The sequence below is a fragment of the Schistosoma mansoni genome, assembly GCF_000237925.1.
Source record: "Schistosoma mansoni, WGS project CABG00000000 data, supercontig 0041, strain Puerto Rico, whole genome shotgun sequence".
NCBI classification, from domain to species: domain Eukaryota; kingdom Metazoa; phylum Platyhelminthes; class Trematoda; order Strigeidida; family Schistosomatidae; genus Schistosoma; species Schistosoma mansoni.
Genome location: NW_017386027.1, coordinates 878,392 through 891,060, shown reverse-complemented (window position 1 = coordinate 891,060; position 12,669 = coordinate 878,392). Strand labels below are relative to the sequence as shown.

General features: G+C 35.0%; 1 protein-coding gene and 1 non-coding gene across 2 annotated transcripts in view; both read left to right on the top strand.

Moving 5' to 3' along the window:
* Nucleotides 1-5,883: 5,883 nt before the first annotated feature.
* Nucleotides 5,884-5,956, top strand: Smp_tRNA_01017_Pseudo_TTG.1.1. Its single transcript has one exon. It is a non-coding gene (tRNA).
* Nucleotides 5,957-6,530: 574 nt separating this feature from the next.
* Nucleotides 6,531-12,669, top strand: part of Smp_150630 (nuclear receptor, putative) — a gene marked incomplete at both ends in the record, with an annotated part of 24,371 nt that continues 18,232 nt past the window's right edge. The window contains one exon of the mRNA XM_018790670.1: nucleotides 6,531-6,543. Coding sequence (XP_018646067.1) covers nucleotides 6,531-6,543 — 13 coding nt within the window. The remainder of the gene's footprint in view (nucleotides 6,544-12,669) is intronic.

Genomic DNA, 12,669 nt, shown 5'->3' with positions numbered 1-12,669 from the left:
TGGTGATCTAGCTTCAACTGATTCATGATCTCAACTATTAAAATTACTATAATATCCACAAAACCCCTTCTGATAAATATCTATTTGTTAATTTAACTGACAAAGTTCAATCTAGCATAAGCCATAACATCTTCAATGTTGACTAAATGTGTTGAATTCAACGCTCGATCACCTTTTTGTTTATTTAGTATGTAAGTCAGAAGGAATTTTGTAGAGACTTCAGTATTTCCATAGTTGAAATCATGAGTCAATTGAAGCTAGACCACCATGGAAAACCTGGAAGCAGTGGACGAACGTTTCGTTCTATTACGGGACTCCTCAACAGTGCGCATCCACGAGCCCACCTCGCGATATTCGAACCCATGACCTACCAGTCTCGCGCCAGAGCACTTAACCGGTAGACTGATAGTATGTAAGTGTTGAATATTAGAGTGTAATCCCTATTGAAGATTTCATTTTGCATAACCATCTTTATGTTCTTTTTAAATCTGGCGTGTTACTCTTGGTTACACTCGACATGTTTATTGTTGCTGATCATAGATAACTCTAGATAGTTGAAAATGAAAGTTTCACTGAAATTTCCCTCTTATATTCACCACTCACTACCCATATGAACCGAAAAACTAATTGAATATGTTGGATATTATACAATTAATGAACATTGAAAATGATATGGATAACCTAACTTTAAAATTGATTGGCAGTCTTTTGATGTTTTTAATTGATAACCAATATAACTAATTAATGAAGTGACTGAAGTGGAGGAGTCGACTGAAATATTACATTTGAACAAATCAGGGATGATATATTACTTGTCTATTGATATATATCAGGAAATTAGAGTTATTATTTCCTATGGTTAGCCCTCAAATGACCTGGTACGGCCGAGGTTAGGGAGAGTCATCTCTCCCTCTCGAAGTGCTCTCATATGGCCACGTGTGCACAGCAACTGTCAGGGAAGTCCTACTCACTGCCTTCTCTCAGCGGGAGTGTTGATCACGAAATTGAGAGGACGAAAACCGAATGTCCCACGCTTTAACCGAGTTGGTGGACACAGAGAGTTCACCTAGAGGAGTTGGAAAACCGTGATTCCAAACCAACGGTACATATGGGCTCTAGGATCCTGAGGGAACAAGTGGAGTATGAATCTATTGTTAGTCACTGACTACCATGAGACTGAGTCTCCTAACGTTGCTCCACTGCCTCCTGGTGTGACACTCTAAGAAAACCACCTGCTTCAGTTTGGTCACCCGGGCAGTATCATAGCCCACACACAAATCAAGTGACTTGTGTGGCGCATATATATCTGGTGCCTCCTTGTACCAATATTTATATGTTCAAATAAATAAATAAATCATATGATTAATAGTTGGTTAATATTAAGAATTAAGGCTGCAAAATTAGTAATGAAACTTCATTGCTCCTAAGTTTTCTGTATCCTTTTTCGATAATCTCCATTGGTTGAATTCATGACTCGATTAAAGCTAGACCACCATAGAAAACCTGGAAGCACTGGACGGCTGTTTCATTCTATTATGGGACTCCTCAGCAGTGTGGTTTCTCGAACATCGTGGATTGATTGAAGTTAGACATTAACACCGTTGGATGCCGGCTGGCTCAGTGGTCTATCGGTTAAGTGCTCTGGCGCGAGACTGGTAGGTCCTGGGTTCGAGTCTCACGAGGGGGGATCGTGGATGCGCACTGCTGAGGAGTCCCATAATAGGACGAAACGGTCGTCCACTGCTTTCAGGTTTTTCATGGTGGTCTAGCTTCAATTGACTCAGGATTTCAACTATGAAACTTCTTAATTGTTTTTTGTATCATAAAATTCACTGGTAATCGGGATGATAAATGTTGGTGGATGGGTGGTTGGTGGATTCTCTGTAATTATGTTGGAGAAATATGATTTGTATGGTTAACAAAGTCAAGATTAAGACAATAATTCTCTATGTTACTAGGTGAAGATCATATTGTATCATAAATTGATTCAAATAAAATATATGATTGATTAGATTTCAACCTATGCTTACGCCTGTTACTTCTTCCGGAGGAACATAGGCTATCGACCAGTACTCTCCATTCAACCCTATCCTAGACAATCCTTTCCAGTTGCTATTCATCCTTTTCATGTCTACGTCCAATTCCCGACGTAGTGTATCCTTCAGCTTTCCTCTTTTCCGTTTCCCTTCAGGATTCTTATTAGGAGAATCAGAATCCGTAGGTTTGGTTCTCAGTGATATTAAAGTTTACTGTAATAACGTTTTGAATTATGATATGATCCTTTTTGGTATTCTACGATTCTACCAATGATATCATTCATGAAACGTAACATTGTTATAATGGGCAAATAGTTGTGTCTGTTGTATTGATTAAGATCATTCACTTGAATTGATATGTTCAGTGTGGTCATGTAATAACTAGTCAAGGAACAAATGAATGCATTGACTGCCAACAAACTCCAATGAACAGAGATAATAAAGACATAATTATATACAAAGCATTTAATATAGAATGAATAGTATCAATTATTATCAGAATGGGGTTTTGTGGAGATTAAGGGAGTTTATTAGTTGAATTCATGAATCAATTAAAGCTAGACCATCATGGAAAACCTGGAAGCAATGAATGACCATGACCAGTGGAGTCCAATACATGTCTGTTGTGAGGCAGAAACTCACTGAAGATAATGGTGGACAGTTGCGCCATTTCATGGATTGGTTAGAGTTAGACATTAACCCCATGAGATCTCGGCTTAGTGGTCTGGAGGCTAAACGTTCGCGCACGATACCGATGGTCCTGTGTTTGAATCGTGCGAGCGTGATCGTGGATGCACACAGTTGAGGAGTCGTATAGTAGGACGAAACGGCCGTCCACTGCTTCCAGGTATGATTGTCAGGCTTAGTCTTTATTATTCGTAATAATATGTTTGTTGAGGTTGTTAGGTTTCATAGTTTACTTTACAAATTAGTAAACATCAACAACTAGGAAGCAGTTATACTCGTAGGTTCTATCTCTGTTGAGGTCATGAATACATTGATGAGAAATCCAATCTAACAACTATCTAGTCCTTTCTAGTTTTCAATGGTTGTCTAAAGTCAATTAATGACAAGAAAGATTTATTCATCTTCTTATTATTCATGACATTATTCAATATTATAATTTCAGTACAATATCGAATTTTATTATTATCAGAAGGGGTTTTGTGGAGATTTCATTATTCTCATAGTTGAAATCATGAGTCAATTGAAGCTAGACCACCATGGAAAACCTGGAGGCAATGGACGGCCAACTCGTCTGATTGTGGGATTCTTCAGCAGTGCGCAACCACGATCCCACACTCGCGATATTCGAACCCAGGACCTATCAGTCTCGCGCCAGAGCACTTAACCTCTAGACCACTGAGCCGGCATTCTCATCACGATGTATTTCAACAGGTTTCCTTTTTTAATTTGTTGATCAATCCTGACGATAAATATTGAGTGATCGTCTCAGTTAGATGTAAACAATTTCAGGAATAAACATCAATGCTTGTTGCCAGCAACCGCTATATCTCTGATTGGACTCTTTTGTAACTTGTACAGCAAAAGGTCGTAAACTTTTCACAAATGCGCCTCAGTAGGTTATGAAACTAATATGCATAATGATGTGTTAAAACAAACAAACAAACTAAAACAGTTAACTTGTTGAAATATCTATATGACAGGAACAGGTAGCCCAGATATTCAAAAAGACCGCCAATCCTCCTCTTATATATCCTCATTATTATTACTATTATTATTGCATTTACATTTATCCCAGTACTGTTTTTTTTATTTTCCATGTATTTTGATGAACCGTATTGTTTTCACTAATCAAAATTCATTTAATGATAGAGTTCATGAGTAAATTAAAACTAGACCACCATAGAAAACCTAGAAGCAATGGACAACTGTTTCGTCCTAGTGTAGGACTCCTCAGTAGTGCTCATACACGATCCCGATCATTTAAACAGTCTCACACAATCACAACCAATTTTTGGCTTGATCTTGTGCAAATATTATTTCTCATTTACGGTATGGTGTGGTCTGGTTGGCTTGTGTATAAACTAGATATGTTTGAAATAAATGGTTAATAAAATAGAAGCTGACATTAATGTTTTGGGCTCAACTGGTAGGGCTAGGAAGATATAGGATCAATAAAAATACTAGGCTGCTCATACTGGTCGAACGTCATTCGTTTGGCACAGTACTAAGATTTTATAAGTCTTATTTCGATTGACGAATAAGTCAGGTGATAATTAGCCGGAATTAAAAGTCCCAAAACATGTGGCAGGAGTTGATGATTTTGTACAGAATGTTAATGAAAGCCCAATGACTAAAATACTTAGCTAACTGAATATAATACCATCAGAATCATTTAACTGTACAATAAAATCATTTCTATTATTTCAATTCTTAAAAGCCCTCAAAGTTTAACAATCGCAGTAGTGGAATCCTCGACGCGCGTTTCGTCCTATTTCGAACTTGTCAACTGGATATACCTGCATCTCACAGTTGATGTTCACTCTAGCACTTGAAAGTACTACCGTTTGCTTCAAGCACCATCAAGTTATTCACTTATCTACTGAGTCCTGATAGTCACTTGCTTATGCAATGGGATGAAGTTTAAATTAACTTGGTATTGTTTGATTGAATCTTCCTATTGATGTTTAAGACTGCAACTGATTAATCTCTTATTAGCATATGTGCATCTGGCTAACGAGTCACAAGTAGGACGAAACACACATCCTGGATTCCATTGCTAGTCACTATTCATCTTTGTTTATAATGCTTGTGACTTAAGACTGTATCGAGATAATCCTTACATGATGTACATATGTTAATAAGAGACTGTGGAGATTATATTAATTTGATAGTTGAATTCATGAATCAATTAAAGCTAGACCATCATGGAAAACCTGGAAGCAATGGACGACCATGACTAATGGAGTTCAATATATGTCTGTTGTGAGGCAGAAACTCACTGAAGATAATGGTGGACAGTTGTGCCATTTCGTGGATTGGTTGAAGTTAGACATTGACCTCATTGAATGCTGGATCAGTGGTCTAGAGGCTAAGCGTTCGCGCGCGAGACCGAAGGTCCTGAGTTTGAATCTTGCGAGGTGGGATCGTGGATGCACACTGTTGACGATTCCTATTGTAGGACGAAAAGGCCGTCTACTCCTTCCAGGTTTTTCCTGGTGGCCTAGCCTACATCGATTCATGAATTCAACTATGATTAAATATCATTTAGAAGTGAAGTGATTTTCATAGTTGAAATCATGAGTCAATTGAAGCTAGACCACCATGAAAAACTTGGAAGCACTGGACGGCCATTTTGTCCCATTGTGGGACTCCTCAGCAGTGCTTCTAGGTTTTCCATGATAGTCTAACTTCAATTGACACATGATTTCAACTATAAAAAAAATAGTCACTAGACTTTTAGAACAACCCCCCCCCAAAAATAAACTAGATGAACACGTCAAATATAATTTGAATTGTTACATTTTCTTACTCAATAAATGACAATTTAACATGTAACTAAGTTTGTTTATTTTTCTTTTTTGTACGCGCGTTTTTCTAACTTTTCTGTTTTTCAATTAGTCATATTTATGTCTATATATACTACTGATAACGTTTGTTAGTAGTAATCTCCTTATATAGATATACATATAATTTAAATTCATTTAGTATTGTTTATTTGAATCTTCCCATCGATGTGTTAGGACTGCAACTGGTCAGTCTCTAATTGGCATATGTGCATACTGTGCTTTTTGCCTCAATATAGCCTTAATTCACAAGCATTATAAGCAAAGATAGATAGTTTTAAACTTTCACCCCATCGCACAAGGAAGTGGCTATCAAAACTCAGTAGTTGAGTGGATAACGCGATAGCGTTTGAAGCGAAAGTTACTGGGTTCGAATCCCGCTCAGAGTGAACATCAACTATGAGATGCAATTACATCCAGCTGACGAGTCCCAAATAGGAAAAAAAAACGCGCGTCCAACTGGATTCCACCGCTAGCCACTATCTATCTTTGCTTACAATACATATAATTTGTTTAAATAGGATAAAGAAAACAGAGAGAGAGAGAGAGACAAGTTAGGAAAAATGAACGAAATTAGTCTCTTCTATTAATCCGATTACTTTAAGTTTCATTGATAAATAAGTAGTATTTATTAGTAATAAAAAAATTATAACAAAAAAAATTTATATATTTTCAAGATTATAAATAAGATCATTATTACTATGTAAATAAGTAGTATAGTTGAATGATGATTGTTAATTATATAGTCATCACTTCATATATATATATATATACATCATATTCAACATATACTTAACTTATTAGACTACTTATTTACCTACTTCATTACCTACTTACTTACTTACCTACTTAACTAACTAACTAACTAACTAACTGATTCATGTAAAGGTATTTGATTCATATGAATTAGATATAGATAAGTTGGTTTTAAAATCCTCTAATAACAATTCAAAATATCATTGAGATGGTCCAAAAAGGTTGTTTGTTTGTTTTGATAAGAGAGGTTACATCTATTAAGCAGTTTGATAATAGAACACCAGCTAAGAATATATAGTGATGATATTAATAACTAAGGGAAATGAAATAAGGTTGAACAGTATAAAAAAAGGGTGGATGAGGTTTAAAGAAAAAGGAGAAGATAAGTGTGTAGGGGGGGGAGAGAGGGGGTACTATTCACCTTACATTAAAGATAATGAAGAGTTATTAAAAAATATGCTATTTAATACTTGATAAACTCTTCAGTTGATTAAAATCTTTTATAAAAATTAACAACCTTAATAATCAAGTGTATCATAGTTTATGAGTTGTGTATTTATCCGTATTGGTATAAAGGGGCACCGAATACATATGCGCCAGACAAGTCATTTGATTTGTGTCTGAGACTTGATACTGCTCAGGCGCCAAAACAGAATTAGGTGGTTTCCTTAGGGAGCCACACCTGGAGCCTTCAACCTAAAGGTTTGATCCACAAGGAAGTAGAGCAACGTAAGGAGATGTAGTCTCATGGTAGTCGGTGACCAACAATAGGTTCATACACCATTTGTTCTCTCAGGATTCTGAAGCCAATGTACACCATTGGTTTGGAATCAAGGTTTTCCATCTCCCATAGGTGGATCCTCCATATTCACCAACCCTGTTAAAGTGATAGACATTCAGTTTTCGTCTTCTCGATTTCATGAACAACACCCTCGCCACGAGAAGGCAGTGGATAGGAATTCCCTGACAGTTGCTCCACACACGTGGCCATGATAGATCATGTTGAGAGGGAGAGCCCGACTCTCCCCACTCTCGGCTATACTAGGGCATTTTGGGGGCCTACTAATGAATAATTTTGAAAGGTATTTACTATAGATCTGGTGATAATCTGTAATTAGTGAAGAATGCGGTGAATTCAAATACCAAATATACAAATAATGAGATAAACTATATACAACTAAAGTAGATTTAACTTTGTTATAGAGTTATTTGTTAATAGTCAACAGGTTGCATGTTTGATAAGTTCCAAAACTAATAATTAAGGAATATAAGCTCTAAGGATATGTAGCGAGTAAATTAGGAATCTATTAATGTGGGAACAATTTAAGATAGAATTGGATGTAAACTAGATAGAACGTGCCATACTAGTAGATACAGACTACTTGGTTGGGGTCCGTGTGACTATCGTAACCAATGGTTGGAGACTTTGCGTGACATAACTCAGAAGTGATAATGATAGAGTATGTGTGTACATTCTTTGTTTCCCCTTACACCGTCAGATTAAAATTACTTTATATCTTTCTTTCTACGAACTAACTCTTTCTTCCTTTTATTTATTACTACTATTGAAGTAACTACTTCTATGAATTCGATGTTCATCTTGTTGTGCTAATGAGATGTGGCAACTTGGACCGATGCATACATATATGCCTCGCTCTATGTTGTAAATAACTGACTGAGATAGCACGTATATTTGATAAAACGATGATCAATATACCATATAACAATAGTGCAATGAAATCCAACTTAATCAGTGTTAACAATCTTCAAAGTAGGCATTTGCTTTAGTGTGTATGAGATATCTGGTGTATAATGAGAAGTGTGACACAAGATGATGCACTTCTACCTGACGTTTATGCTGATGATGTTGTTCAGAAGAATGATGAAAGCTCCACAACCAAATCATCCAGCTTAGAGAACAAAACTTTATCGAAATCATAGATTGTATTCATATGTAAGTGGATCTGAGGTGAGAGAGATTCCATTGACTGGATATCAAATCAAATTTAGATGCAAAGTCATTACAAACTTCCATAAAGCTCATGTATTTTGTTTTATATATACCATAACTTATTATGCCAAAAGATAGAAAAGATGAAAATGATAACTAGAGAATAGGATAAAAGCTTAATTTATGTTTAACCAAATAGTACTGATAAACCGTTTTTATAAAGTTTCTTCCTTCAGTCATATTCAGAAGAATATTTAAAAGATCATTATTCTACTGATGAATCGTCCAGATTCCACAGTACACAGTATATTCCTTTAGCAAACAGAAACTAAGGTAGAACCTTATAGGATAAATCTAACAATGTGTATTCACTTGGTATTGTCTGTTTGAAACTTCCCATTGATGTTTAGGACTGCAATTGATCAGTCTCTTATTGGTATATATGCATAATGTGCGTATTGCCTCGATATAGCGTTAATTCACAAGCATTATAAACAAAGATGAATATTGGCTGGCAGTGGAATCCAAGATGAGCGTTTTGTCCTATTTGGGACTCGTCAGCTGGATGCACCTGCATCTCACAGTTGATGTTCACTCTGGGAGGAACTCGAACCCTTTAACGTTTGCTTCAAACTCCATCACGTTATCCACTCAGCTACTGAGTCCTGATAGTCACTTGCTTGTGCAATGGGGTGAAGTTTAAATTCACTTATCCAGCTGACGAGTCTCAAATAGGATGAAACGCGCGTCAAACTGGATTCCACTGCTAGCCACTATCCATCTTTGCTTATGATACACCAAATACTTTATTTATAAACTGTCAATCAATTGTCTCATTACTCAACTGTTTCTTCATTTCTACACCAATCATTCTCTATTCTCATTCTATTTTCTTTGATCTTCTTAATCTTCTACCATCAGATATTTCATTTTCAATTCATCAAACATACTACTTATATCAGTCAATATCAGTAGTACATATACCCCCAAACATCCACAAATGTCTAATTTTTCCTCGTTTTTTTCTTCACTTTTCTATCAGAAACTTGAACATGAATATTCATTTAAAACAATTACATCATTCAATTTATAAAAAAAAATGATTCTGTTTCCTTTTGTTTTTCATTTTCACATTCCATATGGTTTATATTCACACGATTTTAGTTTTCTCCCCCCCTTTTTTTCTTTTTTTTTCGTTTTTTCTCTTTTTTTTTGTTCTTTTCTTTTCATTACATTAAAGTTAATTACATAATCGTAATCCACTTATTCACTTTACTCCTAACTGTTTAAATAAAATCATGTCTATTCATGTTATCATTATGTTTTATGAAGACAAAGAAAGAGAAAAAAGAAAAAAGAAAAAGAAAAAAGAAAAAACAAAAAGAAAAAGAAAAAAGAGAAAAACCATTTTTCTTTTAAAAATCCAGTTTCTTTTTTCTTAAGTGATACTTAGTGTAAGTTAAGGACAAATTGAATATTGAAAAAAAAAACAGACAATTGAATAATTGGCAAGGGGATTAAAATGACGAGTATAAAAATAGTATTTTTTTTCTTAAAAAAAATTTCCCAACATTAATCGGGGGGAGGAAAACGAAAGATGGAGGAGGGAGGAGGGGGTGGTGGTGATGGACTGTGTGTGTGTATGGTTAAAATGATCATAACAATTAAAAAGTAATCTATCTATGTTTACTTATATCATATGAAATGGGTATAGAATAGAAAACATCTACTTTAATGATTTACTATTATTGATACTACTGATAATACTACTTATACTACTACTGCTAATGCTACTTCTACTGTTATCTTATATCATTCTGAGTAGAGTTTCGTCTATGTTTACATATATCATATTAGATGTGTATAGAATAGAAAACATCTACTTTTAAGTATGTATTACAATGATTTACTATTGATGATACTACTGATAATACTACTTATACTACTACTACTACTACTGTTATCTTGTATGATATCATTTTAAGTAGAGTTTTATCTATTCTCCTCAATTTCCCTCTAACTGTATGTGTATGTCTGTGAGGGGTGTGTGTGCGTGTATTTGTCTTAAATGATTTGACTAGACAGTTTTTTTTGTTCTAAAAAGGTAAAAAAGACAAAGTCCACCCAGAAACTTTCCATGAGAAAAAAACAAACAGTCGAACATTCTTCCTTTTTTTTTCTTTTCCATTTTCGAATGTTTTTCTTTATGTCAATAAAAGTGACTTCATTATTGAATTAAATAGTGAGGAAGAGAGTGAGAGGGAGAGAGAGAGGAAAGGGGTAGAAAGGATACATTGAAGCAATTCAACATGGATACATCTTTTCTTTACATAGTGGATAATGTAAAAAAAATACAAAAAAAAATTAAATATCTTAATGTATTTTGACAATGATACATACATGGATACATTTTTTACTTTTTTCTTTAATATCAGAAGGGGGGTTTTCGTGGAGATTTTAGTAATTTTATATAGTTGAGATCATGAGTCAATTGAAGATAGATCACTATGGAGAACTTATAGGAGCACTGGACGGTCATTTCGTTCTATTATGGGACTCCTCATTAGTGCGCATTCACGATCCCGCCTCAAGAGATACTTTCTGTTTATATCATGCCAACTTATAATTCTAAAGTTGAATAGAATAAATGATAGTTATGATTTCATTGTTAGTCATTAACAATCTTTGCTTAAAAAGCTTGTGACTTCAGACAATATCAAGACAGTTTGCACATGATGCACATATGCCAATAAGAGACTGATCAATTAAAGTCTTGAATAGCAATCGGAAGATACAAGTAAACAACACCAAATGAATTTAAACTTCACCCCATTGCATAAGCAAGTGACTATCAGGACTCAGTATCTGAGTAGATAACGTGATAGCGTTTGAAGCGAACGGTATTATGTTCGAGTCCCGGAGCGAACATTAATCCTGAGATGTAGGTACATCCAGTTGACGAGTTCGAAATAGGAAGAAACACGCTTCAAACTGAATTACACTGTTAGCCACTATCCATAAATCATAGTTGTAAGCTGAAGTAAGACATGAGATTATAGAAACTATAGTAAGTACTTAATATAAAAGTTGTACTAGAACTCAGAGAGGTCAACTTCTTAATCATCAAAAGTCTTGATCAACATTGAAACCTTGAATAAAAAGCAGATTGAAGTTTAGAGGAAGATTTACATAGAAGATTACGTAATGTACATAACATAAGGATCTTTATGAGACCATATGTCAGTCCAAGATTCTATAAGTATTTGAAGAACATAATAAAGTTGACAATATACTTGTTAATTGTCTAGTCAAGATAAGTAAAACATACTCAATAGTCTTCTAAGTTGATCTTGAAAGTTTCTAAACATTTCAATGTGATCAGTGTATTCATAGAATTCTTCCTAACTCTGAAAGATCTTTTCAAAAAAATCATCCAGCACTTCTTAGAGTATTCAGTATAAAGAACGTTCAGGATAGTTTTTTTAAAATGTACTGTACCATGCCTGCAAGGTATTGTGGTCTGGTCTACTTATATCCATATAAGTAGTATATGGTGATGGTAAGGGATAGAATGTATTTTGGCAGAAGATCGGTAAGTAAAGAACTGAAATGAAGCGCAGTCGGTAGGAAAATGCATGAACAATGAAATTAGAGAAGATGGATTGATATTTGCAGAAGGAACAGTTAAGAATGAGACAATTGATTGATAGTTTGCAAATCAACTGTTCACTGTATGTTTATCAGAATTTAGTGAGATAGTCTGTAATTCGTGTCTATATACATTCGATTATCCCCATCCGTGTCTTGTTCACTACAGTATTACTGTACGGTCAAGAGTGAATCTTTGGAAATCTGGAAAAATTGTTTTAATCTATGTGAAAGCAATCTCTGATAATTTCATAGACCCAGAAAATTGACAAATTAAACTGGTGGACATCTTATATTCGACTATTTAATCGCATAATCCTGACTCAATGATTACAGGTTGATGAACATTCTGAGAGTTAGTGAGATACCACTGTCCATAATCTCTTGCCATTATTCGGTCTTTCAATTAATGTCGCTTCTAATGAAAGTAAACGTATTCCAAGTATGCAACTATCCACAAATCTTCAGCATAGAGGGGGAGAGCTTCCAGAGAAATGTAGAAACCAAAAACCAACGTAAGTTAAATAACCATTAAGTGCTGGCTTAGTGGTCTAGAGTGAAAGCGTTCCCTGCTAGACATTTGATCCCTGGATAACATATATCCTCGGTCATGGATGTTCATCGCTGAGGAATCTCATGCTAGAATGAAACAGCTGTCCAGTTAATGATTTCAAAATGGATCAGGGGTTTTGTGGAGAGTTTAGTATTTTCATAGTTGAAATCATGAGTCAATTGAAGCTAGACCACC